Genomic DNA, 16,610 nt, shown 5'->3' with positions numbered 1-16,610 from the left:
GACAGATGGCAATCCAATCTTTTCTTGAAAGCCTCCAGGGATGAAGCTCCCACAACTTCCGAAAGCAACTTCTGTTCCATGGGTTGATTGCTCTCACTGTCAGAAAATTCCTCCTTATTTCCAGGTTGAATCTCTCCTTGTTCAGTTTCCATCCTTTATTTCTTGTCTGGCCTTTGGAAAATAGCTTGACCGCTCCTCTCTGTGGCAGCCCTTCAAATACTGGAAGGTTGCTATCCTTTCTCCCCTGGTCCTTCTCTTCACTAGAGTGATTATGCTCAGTTCCTGCAACCGTTCATTGCATGTTTTAGCCTAATCATCCTGTTTGCTCTTCTCTGCTCTCTTTCTAGAGTCTCAACATCTTTTTTATAGTGTGGTGACCAAAACTAAATGCATTATTCTAGGTGTGGTCTTATTAAGGCTTTATAGAGTGGTATTAGTACCTCACATGATCTTGATTGTATCACTCTGTAAACTAAAACATAAACTATAATGGTTTGGCTCTACCTCCCAAGTACAACAGACATAAATCAATCTTGTCTGGAGTGGATATCTATCTGGTAGACAGATCTTTCCTTAGGTAGATCTATTCTATTATTTATCTTTACTTTTTAATTTACTGTTTAACTTTACTTTTCAGTTTCTCTTATGCTTAACTTTTACTTCACTTCATTTTACTTTACTCATAGAGCCATGGATCTTGCATCTGGGACTTTTAAGTGGCTGCTGTAATGGAAACAACCACACAAAAACAAAATACAGATATCAGTGAACATAACCCCATTAAAACCATAGTAAAACCAGATTAACAAAAACTGGAACTCTCCATGCATGATGACAGAGCCCTATTCTGAGATCCTTTTGGAAAACCAAAACCTAATGCAGTCACTTGGACTTCCACAGCACACTAACCATAATCTCAACATGTTCCTTTAGCACAGCGTTTTTCAACTTCGGCCACTTTAAGATGTGCGAATTTCAACTCCCCAAATTCCCAATCCTGGGGAATTCTGAATCCTGATGTCCACGTGTCTTAAATTGATCATGGTTGAAAAACACTGCTCTAACATAGAATTCTTTATTGGCCAAGTGTGATTGGACACACATGGAATTTGTCTTTGGTGCATAAGTTCACATTGTACATAAAAGCTATAAGTGATAAATCATGATCATAGCCATTATAAAATACATTCATCATAAATCATAAGATGCAACACTTAGTGATAGTCATAGGATGCTAAATAAACAATCAACATAAATCATACTAGGAAACTAAATAAAACAATATAAATCGTAAAGATACAAGCAACAAAATGATCGTCATAAGTAGAAAGGGAGATAGGTAATAGGAATGATGCACGGATGAAATTCAGCTGGACCAGACCAGTTCTGGTGAACCGGATGTTAATTTTAATCTGGTTCGCCAAACTTTTAATTGCAAGGACTGGCTGACCCCGCCCACCCCACCCCGCCCCTCCCAGGAGTCTCCACACGGCCTGTTTTGGATGCCAGGTAAGTGCAGCGCCCACGTGGAGGTTCTGGGAGGGCGAAAAACGGGCCTCCTGGAAGTTCCAGAAGTCCGGAAATGGGCTTATTTCTGACCTCCAGAGGGCTTCTGGAGCCCGGGAGAGGCCATTTTCACCCACCTGGAGGCTCAAGAAAAGCCTCCGGAGCCTGGGAAGGGTGAAAATTTCATCACCACCACCCCACCATGATGCAAGAGGCCAAGTAGGCGATGCCTACCATGGCCACACGCACCCAGCAACAGGGCAAAGAACCGTTTGCTAAAAATTTTGAATCTCACCCCTGGAAAGTTGAGAATAATAACAGTAATACATGTTCTATATGTCAGAACAGATTTACGACCGTAATTGCCAGGCTCAGTTATGGTTATAAGTTGAGGGCCACCAGTAGATAGATTTTCTCCGTTGAGTACGGTGTCTTCTTCTGTCATAATTCCAGCACGTGCCACATAGTTTTGAAGCTGAGCATAACAAGCTGATGGAATTTGATGTCACGAAATTATCATAATGGTTTTTAAAAGAATTAGACTAAGACCAGGCCAACAACCTTTAATGATTTTAGGTGACCTTCCGGTTCAGAAAATTCCATTTTAATCAATTACATTACTGTACTCTCTTCCTCGTTCCCTCCGATCTTCCTGTGAATTTGTCAGTAGTGCCAAATGACTTTCAATAAGTACATTAACCCGCAATTGATTTAACACATTTCTCTCTCGTTTTGATTTGTTCAAATGTATTGAAATGGGTTCAGGATGAAAATAAGTGAATGAACGGGGCGCTCTCTGTTAGGAATTTATCCTTAACTATTTTAAACAAATTTAAAAGGAATGCCTGTAGCCTCTTGGTCACCGAATCAATTATTCTTCGCATTCAACCTTCATAACATGGCATAAAGCATAAAATGTAAGCATATAAAATATATATAAATGCAGGGGTGGGCTTCAAAAATTTTAGCAAGGGGTTCTCTGCCTGGCTGCTGGGTGGGCATGGCCATGGTGGGCGTGGCCTAGGGGGGCATTTTTGAGGGGCATTTTTGCCCTCCCCGGGCTCCGGAGGCTTCTCTCGAGCCTCCGGACGGGCGAAAACAGCCTCCCCGGGCTCCGGAGGCCCTCTGGAGGCCAGAAATGGCCCCGTTTCCAGCCTTCCCGAACTTCCAGTAGGCCTATTTTTCACTCTCCCCTAGTCTCTACATGCGCCCTGCACTTACCTGCATCCAAAATGGGCCACGTGACATGGGGACGTTCACCCCTGGTTTTGCCCCATTTTAATGACCTTTCTTTCCACGCTTGTTAAATGAATCACTGAAGTCGTGAAAGTTAGTAAGACGGCTTTTAAGTGAACCCGGCTTCCCCCTTGACTGCTTGTCAGAAGGTCACAAGAGTCGATCACGTGACCTGGAGGACACTGCAACCGTCATAAATAGGAGCCAGTGGCCAAACGTCTGAATTTTGATGACGTGGACATGAGAGGGGGGGAATGCTGCAATGGTCCTACGTGTGAAAAACGGCCGTAAGTCACTTTTTTCAGTGGCGTCGTAACTTCAAACGGTCACTAAACGAACTGTTGTAAGTCAAGGACTACCTGGAGCCACGGGAGACAAAGCGGGCTGTAAATGCATCAAACGGAATAAATAAATTAAAGTTCTAATTCCTATCACAAAGCTGGTTTCTCTTTGCCGCATTCCTGAATTGTAAGTGGCCATTTGCAAACCATAGTGACTATCTTTCATAAATATAAATTCATATAATTCATTCGTATAAATGAATTTCTTTCATTTATAACTTTTTCTGTGAATCCAGCTAAATCTAGAGACTAACCACTGCAGGAGCTCCAGGCAACATTCGTCTACAAGCCATGATTTTTGACTTTTAATGGCTTTTCTAATCAGTAACATCTCTCACAAAAATTCCAGAACTTCAATGTTCATTCTAAAACAGGCCCAGCACCATTGTTAACATTCCTGAACACTCTGGAATATTCCCTAGGAAAAAAACCGAAACCTCACTCTTATAACCTACCAACCCCACCCCAAATTCTGGGTCATCGGTTTTGCATTGTGCTGAGAGATTTTCAAGGCAGGTTTAGCCCCGTGAAGCCGACCGATCGCAGGGAAAAATACTGCAGAATCAGGAATCCGCCATTTTTCTGTCCGTTGCCAAGGTGACAACGGGCAATCCAAATGGTGCCTCTGGTTTAAGAGAAAGTTGATCGGATATCCGAAAGAAGGGGAAGACATTGGATTAATTAAGAATTAAAAATGAAGAAGAGGTTAGACAGCTGTTTGTCTGGAATGGTATAGGATCTCCCACTTGGAGGGTTGGACTAGAAGACCTCCAAAATCCCTTCCAGCTCTTGTTATTCTGTATTCTGCAAATGCGGTAAGTGGAGTCCCGAATAACACTCAAATTAGGGGAAGAGCTCTAAACAATATAAATTTAATCAATCAAAAACAAAAGCACTAAGCAATGGGAAAGAAAAAAAAGTAAAGGTTTGGGTTTTAGAGTAGAATAATAATATAGAATAGAATAGAATAGAATAGAATAGAATAGAATAGAATAGAATAGAATAGAATAGAATAGAATAGAATAGAATAGAATAGAATTAGAGTAGAGTAGAGTAGAGTAGAGTAGAGTAGAGTAGAGTAGAATAATATAGAATAGAATAGAATAGAATTAGAGTAGAGTAGAGTAGAGTAGAGTAGAGTAGAGTAGAGTAGAGTAGAGTAGAGTAGAATAATATAGAATAGAATAGAATGGAATAGAATAGAATAGAATAGAATTAGAGTAGAGTAGAGTAGAATAATAATATAGAATGGAATGGAGTGGAGTGGAGTAGAGTAGAGTAGAGTAGAGTAGAGTAGAGTAGAGTAGAGTAGAGTAGAGTAGAGTAGAGTAGAGTAGAGTAGAGTAGAGTAGAGTAATAGAATAGAATAGAATAGAATAGAATAGAATAGAATAGAATAGAATAGAATAGAACAGAACATTCACGTGTGCACACTTTGGGCACTTAGCATGTGTTTGGTGCACACTGCACATGCGCATGCAGAGAACCGGTGGCAAACCTCAGAAGATTTCACACTGGACTGTCAGTTTAGCAAGGAGGAAAAAAATGTGAAAGACATTGCTGCAAGAATGCCTCTGCCATTCACTTCTCCTGACAGATAGAGAGAGACAGAGACAGAGAGACAGAGAGAGACAGAGAGAGAGAGACAGACAGAGAGACAGAGACAGAGACAGAGACAGAGAGAGAGACAGAGAGAGAGAGAGAGAGAGACAAAGAAAGAGACAGAGAGAGACACACACAGAGAGAGACAGAGACAGAGACAGGAGAGAGACAGAGAGAGAGAGAGAAAGACAGAGAGACAAAGAAAGAGACAGAGAGAGACAGAGACAGGAGAGAGACAGAGAGAGAGACAGACAGAGAGAGAGAGAGAAAAGACAGAGAGACAAAGAAAGAGACAGAGAGAGACACACACAGAGAGAGACAGAGACAGAGACAGGAGAGAGACAGAGAGAGAGAGACACACACAGAGAAGAGACAGACAGAGAGACAGAGACAGACAGAGAGAGAGATTTTAAATCAGGAGAATATTTGTCCAACAGCTGACATGTTTGCCCACAAGGTGAGCCCAGGTGGAAATATGACCCACATAAAAACTCACAGGAGCCGGGACAATCTTTTGTCAGCAATTCTATAAGCAGTTTTAAGGACTCCTCAGAACTTTTGGGATTGAGATGAAACTATTTCAATGCTGTTTTTCCCTCTTCAAAGGACCTCTGAAAAAACCAATGCAACTTCTGTTTGTTGCTAGTTTAGCGTTCCACCTCAAAAAGCAGAAATAATCTTGTTAAGTTCTCCGTTAATTTTTGGGAATTTGTTTAAAGGGAATAGAAAAACTGTTGCCTCCTACAGATTCCGCTTGTCTGCAAGCTTTGACTGAGTACATCAAATGCTTAGCCGTCTTTTAATTCAAACCAGGATTAGCCTGATGAAGAAAACATGCCGAACCAAACCATAAACTGACTGCAAAGGTTAAGTTGTACGAATTGCAAAGTTCATGCAAAATGTAGAATGAAATGATGAATGTCAAAAACCGCCTCAGCTATCGCCTTCCACTAATCTGAGGTAGCAAGGAAGGAAATATTGAGATGTTGGACAGAAAAACTACGCTGAACCTTTTAGGAATAAAAGATATTGTTTTATGGAATTCTTAGTCACCTCTCTTGCTAAGCCGACTATTGCTTGATCTACAAAGGAACATTTTGTTCTGCAAAATTTAATTTGCATATTTCGTTCTGCAAAATTTAATTTGCATCGATTTTATTCTACCACATTTCATAAATAAATAAAGTCACGATAATAAATTATGATATTTCTACGTCATAGTGAATATCCCAAAGGTGCTTTTTTTGAGAGGCAACTGGACTTTCTGGTTTTTTCTTTGTAGATGTTTCGCTTCTCATCCAAGAAGCTTCTTCAGCTCTGAAGAAGCTTCTTCAGCTCTCTCATCAGCAGAGTTGAAGAAGCTTCTTGGATGAGAAGCGAAATGTCTTCAAAGAAAAAACCAGAAAGTCCAGTTGCTTCTTGAAAAAGCATCTTTGAGGCAACCATGATCTGGATGACTGAGAATCTCCATAGTCATAGTGGATACTTTAGTTTAGTTTACTTTATTGTCATTGCACCTTGTACAACGAAATTAAATGCCACCTTCAGTATACATTATAATTATAAAAATAAAACTCAAGCATGCATCCTTCACATTCTATACCAGTGATGGCTAACCTTTTTGCCATCGCGTGCCAAAAGCAGGGGGAGGGCAGGGGGTCACGCGCATGCATGCCCCACCCATAATTCAGTGTGTCCCACCACCACCACCCCGGGCATGCGCACATGACCCCTCGTGCTCCCCCGAGCACGAAGGGCCTCCAGAGCCTCGGGAGGTCATTTTCACCCTCCCGGAGGCTCGAAGAAAGCCTCCAGAGCCTGGGGAGGACAAAAACGACCTCCTATCCATGGTGCAGGAGGCTGATAAGGCTACGCCCACCATGGCCATGCCCACCATGGCCACGCCCACCCAGCAACCAGGCAGAGAACCCCTTGCTAAAAATTTTGAAGCCCACCCCCCCCCGGGCCAGACTATTCTACATAACAAAGATCTACCTCCTTAAGGTAGAGTCATTTAATTGCCCTTCATTGCATCACCCAGCAAGATTCAACCAACGGTAACACAGAGACAACCTAATAAGTTATGACCTCTGACAGCAACCAATCACGTGCTGCAGGAAGTTCAAAGCCAGAGAGGGTATAAAACTCAGGGGCTCTCAACATCTCTTCCCTTTTTTCGCCCAAGATCTCCAAGGCATATGATCCTGTTCATCAATAAACCTTCTTTCCAAGCAACTTCCATGAATCCAGTGTCTTTTTTCCCCACTTGGAACTGCATCCAGATGGACATTTCTTCCAACAATGGTTACCACCAAAGTTCCCACTCAAGGCAGAAATGTCCTAGCTGAAATTATCCTTCTCTGGACACATTATGCACAGATCAAACTCTCTAGAGAAAGCGCTGATGTTGAGAAAGGTGGAAGGAAAAAAAAGAAGAGGATAACTAACAGCCAGGTGGATGGATTCAATTACAGGCGATGAAGGTGCTATTGGAAGACTTGAAGGATCAAGTTAAGAATACAACATCATGGAGAAAATATATGTTAACGCTAAGAGTTGACACCAACTTAATAGCATGTAAACAATTAATGATCTATCTTGGAGGCCTTCTAGTTGTGCAAAGCTACTAGATCTAAGCTGCAAAAATACAAATGCCCCACTAGGTGGCAGGGAAGAGATACAGCACATTTTAAGTTTTTGCTGCCATCTTGTGATCAATGGTATTTTTGCAGCCCTAAAATCTGTCTCAACGTTATCCAATAGGCTTTGTGGTTGAGCTGAAATTCCAAGCCATGTTTCCACGCTTGACTTTGAATATTTATTTTCTTCTAAAAATGAAAACATATTTGATTATTATTGCCGGTATCATATTACAACTTACAACATCCATCCCATTTGTCATTAATGGAAAAGCAGAGAATTGGTGTGTTTCTCAACGTCCAATACATTCTTCAAATGCTTAAAGAAGTTCTGAGAATTCTAGACGTTAACCACATGAAGGAAGATATGCAAAACGAAAAACTCTTGAGTAAGAGATTTCATTAATTCCAGCTGGAATAGCTAACATACCAACTTACTTTAATGTTTCATTCAGAAACAAGTTATTTAGTGATTGAATTCATGTGTTGCATTATATTAAACAAGGATATGTTTGGTGAAACTCAAATACTTTGGCCGCCTAATGAGAAGGAAGGACTCACTGGAGAAGAGCCTAATGCTGGGAAAGGTTGATGGCAAAAGAAGAAAGGGATGACAGAGAATGAGGTGACTGGATGGAGTCACTGAAGCAGTCGGCGTGAGCTTAAATGGACTCCAGGGGATGGTAGAGTGAAGGAAGGCCTGGAGGAACGTTGTCCATGGGGTCGCGATGGGTTGGACACAGGGGTGAAATGCTCCCAGTTCGGACCGGATTGCCCAAGCCGGTAGTGATGGAGGCGGGTGGTTCGGAGAACGGGTAGCAAAAATCCCTGCCCCCACCCCACTCCCATGCCCAGCTGAGCCACGCAATCATTAGAAGCTTTTTTTTTTTTTTTAACTTTTAAAATCATTTTTTTCTACAACCTCTTTGGCCGAAAAATGCTTTTAAAAGTAAAAAAAAAAAAGCCTCTGATGATCGCACGGCTCAGCTGGGATCGTCAGAGCCTTTTAATAGCATTTTTTCTACAACCTCTTCAGCCAACACTTTTTGTCAGCAAAAAGTGATTTGTTCCTTATAAGTCTTCCAGCGGTGTGTTTCAATTTTTTTTTTACTACTGGTTCTGTGGGTGTGGCTTGGTGGGCATGGCATGGCTTGGTGGGCGTGGCTTGGTGGGCGTGGCAGGGGAAGGATACTGTAAAATCTCCATTCCCACTCCACTCCAGGGGAAGGTTACTACAAAATCCCCATTTCCTCCCGATCAGCTGGGACTCTGGAGGCAGAGAATAGATGGGGGCGGGCCCAAGCAGAGGTGGTATTTAGCGGTTCTCCGAACTACTCAAAATTTCCACTACCGGTTCCTCAGAACTGGTCAGAACCTGCTGAAACCCACCTCTGAAGTCTTCCAAGATGTTCTCAACTTCCCATTCTGGCTCCCAACTTTCTCCCCCATTAGAAGTGGAAACCTGGCCTGATGCTATAAAGCTTCCAGGCCCCAGCCAGCTGCAGATATTTGATGGCACAGCATCATGATATATGCATATGCATCCAGTTGGCTATTCTTTGGATTTCATGATTCAGGTAGGTTCCAACCAATTAAGCAAAGTGCTTTGAAGCAAAATGCTGTTCAGGACACAAAACAATGCATTTTAATGCCTTCTATCGAGTAAATGGTCCCTTGGTTATTTTAATCATGGGTCTCTCTACGTTGGAGCCAACCAAGAAGTTCACATGAGGTAAAGATAAAGGAGACCTTGAGAAATTAAAAGGAGAGAGAGAAAAAGAAAACAAGGAAGGGGGAAAAAAACAGTATTTGGAAATTATAAATTAACTAAATAGAGATAACAGAATTGGTATATATAGTTCACCTTCTCTTAAGATCTCCCCTCCTGTTCTTATCTGTTGACTCAGCCTTCCATCCTTCCAAGCTGGGTAAAATGAGGACCCAGATTGATAGGGGCAATATGCTGACTCTGTAAACTGCTTAGAGAGGGCTGTAAAAGCACTATGAAGCGGTATATAAGTCTAAGTGCTATTGCTATTGCCCTTCCTTCCTTCCTTCCTTCCTTCCTTCCTTCCTTCCTTCCTTCCTTCCTTCCTTCCTTCCTTCCCTCCCTCCCTCCCTCCCTCCCATCCATCCATCCATCCATCCATCCATCCATCCATCCAGTATTGCAAGCTGACTCTGCCCACTGCCAGGAGTTTGATCCTGACTGGCTCAAGGTTGACTCAGCCTTCCATCCGAGGTGGGTAAAATGAGGACCCAGATTGTTGGGGGCAATAGGCTGACTCTGTAAACTGCTTAGAGAGGGCTGTAAAAGCACTATGAAGCGGTATATAAGTCTAAGTGCTATTGCTATTGCCCTTCCTTCCTTCCTTCCTTCCTTCCTTCCTTCCTTCCTTCCTTCCTTCCATCCATCCATCCATCCATCCATCCATCCATGGTGTGCAGTGGTTAAAATGCAGTATTGCAGGCTAACGCTGCCCACTGCCAGCAGTTTGATCATGACCATCTCAAGGTTGACTCAGCTATCCATCCTTCCGAGGTCAGTAAAATGAGGACCCAGATTGTTGGAGGCAATAGGCTGACTCTGTAAACCGCTTAGAGAGGGCTGTAAAGTGGTATATAAGTCCAAGTGCTATTGCTATCTGGAGAGGTTCCAAGGAACCAATCTTTTCACCAGGTCCTTGGTCTTTGGCATGTTTATTGGTTCAGTTTTTGCAAAGCCATCTTCGGTTTGCTACACCTTCCCCCAAACCTACCCTAATACATTAGCATTATGGCAGGGGAAACTATCCATGGATGTCTCTGGCGACATCAATTGGTTGAAAGGGCTAGGACAGGATAGCATGCGAGGTGGGCTTCCTTGCTACCAGAATCTATACTATTTTTTTTTTCTAAAGTTCCTGGAATAAGTAATGGGGGAAAAAATCCTCTAGGACAGAGCTTAATCTTGATCTTGATGTCCTGTAGTACCAACCCTTATAGGTAGTCTAGACAGGAAACATGCCCAGATGAACGAATTCTATTCTATTGTAAGGTCGCATCAATAGAATCTTGCAAGACTGAATGTCCATGTCTCTCCCTAGAAACTAGGAGGATTCCTTCTGAGATGTTTGCCATGCTTAGGGTCCCATTACTTCCGTGGGCTCAGCTGCCTCTTATCTGACCATTGCCCAGATTCTTCCTCCTTCTCCTCCTCTTCCCCCTCCTTCACCTCCTCCTCCTCTTCCTCCTTCACCTCGTCCTCTTCCTCCTCCTCCCACCTCTTCCTCCTCCTCCTCTTTGTCCTCCTCCTTCACTTCTTCCTTCACTTCCTCCTTCACCTCCTCCTCTTCCTCCTCCTCCCATCTCTTCCTTCACCTCCTCCTCCCACCTCTTCCTCCTCCTCCACCTCCTCCTTCACTTCCTCCTTCACCTCCTCCTCCTCCCACCTCTTCCTCCTCCTCCCACCTCCTCCTTCACTTCCTCCTTTACCTCCTCCTCCTTCACCTCCTCCTCTTCCTCCTCCTACCTCTTCCTCCTCTTTCACCTCCTCCTTCATTTCCCCCTCTTCCTCCTCCCACCCTGTTCCTCCCATTCAGCTCCTCCTCCTCCCACCTCCTCCTTCACCTCCTCCTCTTCCTCCTCCTCCCACCTCTTCCTCCTCTTTCACCTCCTCCTTCATTTCCCCCTCTTCCTCCTCCCCCCCTCTTCCTCCCATTCAGCTCCTCCTCCTCCCACCTTTTCCACCTCCATCTCCTCCTTCATCTCCTCCCCCCCTCCTCCTCCTGTCTCAAGAACATTCTCACAGACCATTACACCTGGCCACCTCCAGGGATGTTGACTGATTCACTTCTTCCATCTTCTTCCATGATGCACTGAACCATTGACTGACTACAGAAGCTGGATTCATGCAGCAAAGCTAAAACACAAAGGTCTCGCTGGCACTTCAGAGTGTGCCATTCAAACATAGTCAGCGTGGAGTAGTAGACTTGTCTTCAGACAGTTTGAAGATTGCAAACTCACAAAAACAGTGTAAAGAGCGTGGTGTGATGAAAGACAGGAACACGGGAAGAAACGTACCGCAGAACAGTTTTGATTGCACACACCAATGAAGCATTCTACCGAAGGTGGCTTTTGCAACCTGTCTCATTGATAAAAATAATTCTGGACGATTAAAGGTGAAAGACTGACAGCCCAAGCAAGGCAATCAAACTATATACAATTGGTGGAACTGCTTTCTACAGAGTGAGGATGCTGGATTCTATCTGATATGGAAGAAGCAATGTTTCTACATTTGGGTGTTGATCCTTCCTTCCTTCCGTCCGTCCTTCCTTCCTTCTTCCTTCTTCCCTCCATCCCTCCCCTTCTCTTTCTCCTCCCTTCCTAAGTCCCTCCTTCCCTTTCTCTCTCTTTCTCCCTCCTTCCTTCCTCCCTCCCTTTCTCTCTCTTTCTCCTTCCTCCCTCCCTTTCTCTTCCTTGCTTCCTTCCTTCCTTGCTTCCTTCCTTCCCTTTCTTTCTTTCTCCTTCCTTCCTTCCTTCTTTCCTTCCTCCCTCCCTCCCTCCCTCCTTCCCTCCCTCTTTCTTTCTCCTTCCTTCCTTCTTCCCTCCCTCCTTCCCTCCCTCCCTCCACGTACCATAAGTCAAGGACTATCTGTAACTACCGTTTTTGGCCAGTAAGCAATTCTTCTTCGTGTTTGGGCAGCTAATGCATCCATCCATTTAACTCGTAACTTCCTTTTCTTCTACTACAGGTAGTCCTTGACTTACGACCGCAATTGAGCCCCAAATTTATGCTTCTAAGTGAAACATTCATTAAGCGGGATTGCCCCATTTTACAACTTTTCTCACCACAGTTGTTAAGTGAATCATTGAAGTTGTTAAGTTAGCCAGCTGGTGGTTAAGTGAATCCGGCTTCCCCCTTGACTTCGCTTGTCAGATGGTCACAAGAGTCTATCACGTGACCTGGAGGACACTGCAACCGTCATAAATAGGAGCCAGTGGCCAAACATCTGAATTTTGATCACATGGACATGGGGGGGGATGCTGCAATGGTCGTAAGTGTGAAAAACAGCAGTAAGTCACTTTTTTCAGGGCCGTCATAACTTCAAACAGTCACTAAACGAACTGTTGTAAGTCAAGGACTACCTGGAGCCACGGGAGAAAAAGTGGGCTGTAAATGCATCAAATTGAATAAATAAATTAAAAGTCTAATCCCTATCACAAAGCTGGTTTCTCTTTGCCGCATTCCTGAATTGTAAGTGGCCATTTGCAAAGCCGCAGTGACTTTCTTTCATAAATATAAATTCATATAATTCATTCATATAAATGAATTTCTTTCGTTTATAACTTTTTCTGCGAATCCCGCTAAGGCTTCCAACCACTGCAGCAGCTTTACAGAAGCTCGGAGCTCCAGGCAACGTCGGTCTACAAGCCATGAATTTTGACCTTTAGTGGCCTTTATTTTTTTTTGCAACTTTGAACGGTCACTAAACGGACCGTTGTAAGTCAAGGACTACCAGTCATTCTTCTACCACTTACGTTCGGAGAGTTTTCCCTGCACAATCGCAGTCGGAGATCTTTCGGCAGGAGCCTGGCAGTCACAGCCCTCGTTGGCACCTTGGACCCTGCTGCAGGAGTGAACGGAGGGCAACGGGGGTTTGTTCAGGAAAAGAACCCAGCTGGGAAAACGTGCCAGGGCTGGGAACTCGATGTACCCAGAAACACCAGCCAGGCAAGGGCACCGGGTGATCTTCGGCTGGGACATGTTTCTGCTCAGCAGGAGAATGCCAGAGCCCGCGACAGCTGCCTTCTCCCGGTGCCCCCTCGCCTGCAGGGTCTAATCCTCTGCATGTACGGTAGACAGTCCTTGCGTGGTTAAAGAGAAGAGCGAGGGAAGGGAAAGGAAGGGAAGGGCAAGGAGGAGAAAGGGAGGGGAGGGGAGGAGAAGAGAAAGAGAAGGGGAGGGAGGGAAGGGAAGGAGAGGGAAGGAGAAGGGCAAGGAGGAGAAAGGGAGGGAAGGGAAGAGGAGGGGAGGAGAAGGGGAAGAGAAAGGGAGAGGAGGGAAGGGAAGGAGAGGGAAGGAGAAGGGCAAGGAGGAGAAAGGGAGGGAAGGGAAGAGGAGGGGAGGAGAAGGGCAAGGAGGCGAAGGGGAGGGGAGGGAAGAGAAGGGGAGGGAAGGGGAGGGAGGGAGGGAGGGAGGGAGGGAGGAAGGAAGGAAGGAAGGAAGGAAGGAAGGAAGGAAGGAAGGAAGGAAGGAAGGAAGGAAGGAAGGAAGGAAGGAAGGAAGGGACAGTGCTGATTGTTGGGGAAAATCTTTCCCATTATCCAAGAAAATAAATCGGTGTTTTTTTTACTCTTCCACCCTGCCTTTCTCCTGTAACTGCCCTGTAAAATAAGGAAGCTCTTCCATTTCTTTTTGTGCCTTTGATTCTCCCAATGATAAGCTGCTAGCATCTGCGTCCCTGAAGCTGCCGGGCTGAACATCCTGCCTGTGCTCACAGAAGAGTTTGTAACCAGGTGAACCAAAGATCGAAGCGATGTTCTAAAGCTTGCTTGGTTGGTTTTTTTTATTTATTTTTTTTTAGTCACAGTTTTGTGCCAAGCAGCCTTGGCGGGAGTGTCTGCACAACGGAAATAGGATAAGAAAGTCCAGATGGCACAGGCAACTGCACACCAGCCCCTTTGCTCTGTGTGTGTGTGTGTGTGTGTGTGTGTGTGTGTGTGTGTGTGTGTGTGTGTGCGCCAGTGCTGGGATTCAGCCGGTTCTGTCCAAATCGTGTGAACCGGTAGCGGCGACTGCAGGAGGCTGCGCCCACCCACCCAGACATAATGCGCGACTACTGCGCATAAGCAGAAGGCCTTACGCATGCACAGAGGTGGCGCGTGCGGTCACATTTATGAACCGGTAGGGAAGGTAAGTGAATCCCACCTCTGGTGCGTGGCCGTCATCTTAACTCCATCTGAAGACACCCCTATTGGTTAGCTATGGACTATTAGTATTTTGGCAACTGCCATACCTTCCTCCCTCTCTCTCTTCTCTCTCTGTCTCTCCCTCTCTCTCTCTCCCTCCCTCCCTCTCCTCTCTCTCTCTTTCCCTCTCTCCCCCTCTCTCTCCCTCCCTCTCTCTCTTCTCTCTCCCCCTCTCCCTCCCTCTTCTCTCTCTTTCCCTCTCTCCCCCTCTCTCCCTCCCTCTCTTTTCTCTCTCCCCCTCTCCCTTTCTCCCTCCCTTCCTCTTCTCTCTCTTTCCCTCTCTCCCCCTCTCTCCCTCCCTCTCTCTCTCTCTCCCCCTCTCCCTCCCTCTTCTCTCTCTTTCCCTCTCTCCCCCTCTCTCCCTCCCTCTCTCTTTTCTCTCTCCCCCTCTCCCTTTCTCCCTCCCTTCCTCTTCTCTCTCTCTTTCCCTCTCTCCCCCTCTCTCTCCCTCCCTCTCTCTCTTCTCTCTCTGTCTCTCCCTCTCCCTCCCTCCCTCCCTCTCCTCTCTCTCTCTTTCCCTCTCTCCCCCTCTCTCCCCCTCTCCCTCCCTCTTCTCTCTTTCCCTCTCTCCCCCTCTCCCTCCCTCTCTCTTTTCTCTCTCCCCCTCTCCCTTTCTCCCTCCCTTCCTCTTCTCTCTCTTTCCCTCTCTCTCTCCCCCCTCTCCCTCCCTCCCTCCTTCTTTCTCACCCTCTCTCTCTCCCTCCCTCTCTCCCCCTCTCCCTCCCGCTTTCCCTCTCTCTCTCCCCCTCTCCCCCCCTCTCATCTACATGTGCATCTATCATGTGGAAGGACTAACCAGACCGTGGGCTGCAACAGATTCTCTTAGAAGCAGCTACTTCTGAAGGAGGCTGACCCACAAATTAGAATTGTGGCATCCTATACATTTGCATTTTCTGATTATTTTTTCTGTCCATAAATAACACTATTTTTTTTTTTTAAAAAAAATTGCCCTTCCCTTAAGGAAGGCAACAAGCAGTCGAATAATGCCGAAAATAAATCTATTCGGTTCAAGCAACAGTTGTGTCCCTAGTAGGGTTTGTAGAATAAACTACATTTTCCTAGAGCTTTCAAGACCCCACACTAGAAATCATGGTTTGCAAACCATAGCAGCCAGTTTCAAATAAGACGCAAAGCCACAAATAAGTAAACTGCAGTTTGAGCTTAGGATGTGGTGTTTTTGGACCGACTTGTCAAAAAATATTAACCCCCCCAAAAAATCGCTCTCGTTCTTTTGCTCTGATTGGCTAGAAAACGATTCATGAGTAAAGAGAATATATTTATCCATCTTAGACTGGAATCTGATGTAACTCAACCTGGGAATTAATTCTTCTGAGCACAACAAGGTTGTGGCTGAAGTAAACATACACAGCTTGGTATCTTTAGTAACACGTGCAAAGAAAACAACCAAAGTATTTTCGCTTATTATTATTATTACATACATTCCACCCCCACACACACCAAATATGTCTGCTGGAAACACCTATCTCCCTCAGCCACTTGGTTGAGGTGATAAAGCTATATTTAACACATTTGAAGAAACAGGTTAATTTCTCTCTCTTTTTTTTTTCTTCTTCTTCCAGGATGAAATAAAATAGAAATCCTGGGAAAACATTGGTATATCTTCTCTATTTTAGTCAGAGGAAAATCTTTCCTTCCATCTTAATGGATGGGATGAGATCAGTGCAGAGGTGGGTTTCAGCAGGTTCTGACCAGTTCTGGAGAACCGGTAGAGGAAATTTTGAGTAGTTCGGAGACCCAGTAAATATCACATCTGACTGACCCCCCCCCCATATATTCTCTGAATCCCAGCTGATCAGGAGGAAATGGGCATTTTGCAGTATCCTTCCCATGGAGTGGGGTGAGAATGGAGATTTTACAGTATCCTTCCCCTGCCACGCCCACCAAGCCACGTCACGTCCACCAAGCCACACCCACAGAACCGGTAGTAAAAAATTTTGAAACCCACCACTGATCGGGCGAACCGGTAGCGGTGGCAGTGGGAGGCTCTGCGCATGCACAGAAGTGTCACGCACGCCCACGAGCGTGCGAGCACCCATGAGCAAACCAGTAGCAAACAAAATTGAAACCCACTACTGGATGGGATGGGATGGGATAGGGTAGGGTAGGGTAGCATAGTGTAAGGTAGGGTAGCATAGCGTAGCGTAAGGTAGGGCAGGGCAGGGCAGGGCAAAACAGAACAGAACAGAATACAGGTAGTCCTTGACTTATGACAACTGAGCCCAAAATTTCTGTTCTGAGACATTTGTTAAGTGTGTTTTGCCCCATTTTATGACTTTTCCTGCCACAGTTGTTCAGTGAATCACTGCAGCTGATA

General features: G+C 45.0%; 1 protein-coding gene across 1 annotated transcript in view; it reads right to left on the bottom strand.

The window, feature by feature from the left end:
* Window positions 1-602: 602 nt before the first annotated feature.
* Window positions 603-16,610, bottom strand: part of DUS2 (dihydrouridine synthase 2) — a 63,401-nt gene continuing 47,393 nt past the window's right edge. The window contains exon 16 of the mRNA XM_060681575.2: window positions 603-723. Within this exon, the coding sequence (XP_060537558.1) occupies window positions 681-723 (43 nt within the window). The 3' untranslated portion in view covers window positions 603-680. The remainder of the gene's footprint in view (window positions 724-16,610) is intronic.

This window comes from Pantherophis guttatus, chromosome 11 (assembly GCF_059756535.1).
Source record: "Pantherophis guttatus breed Tessera chromosome 11, ASM5975653v1, whole genome shotgun sequence".
NCBI lineage: Eukaryota > Metazoa > Chordata > Lepidosauria > Squamata > Colubridae > Pantherophis > Pantherophis guttatus.
This window is presented reverse-complemented; position numbering and strand designations above follow the sequence as displayed.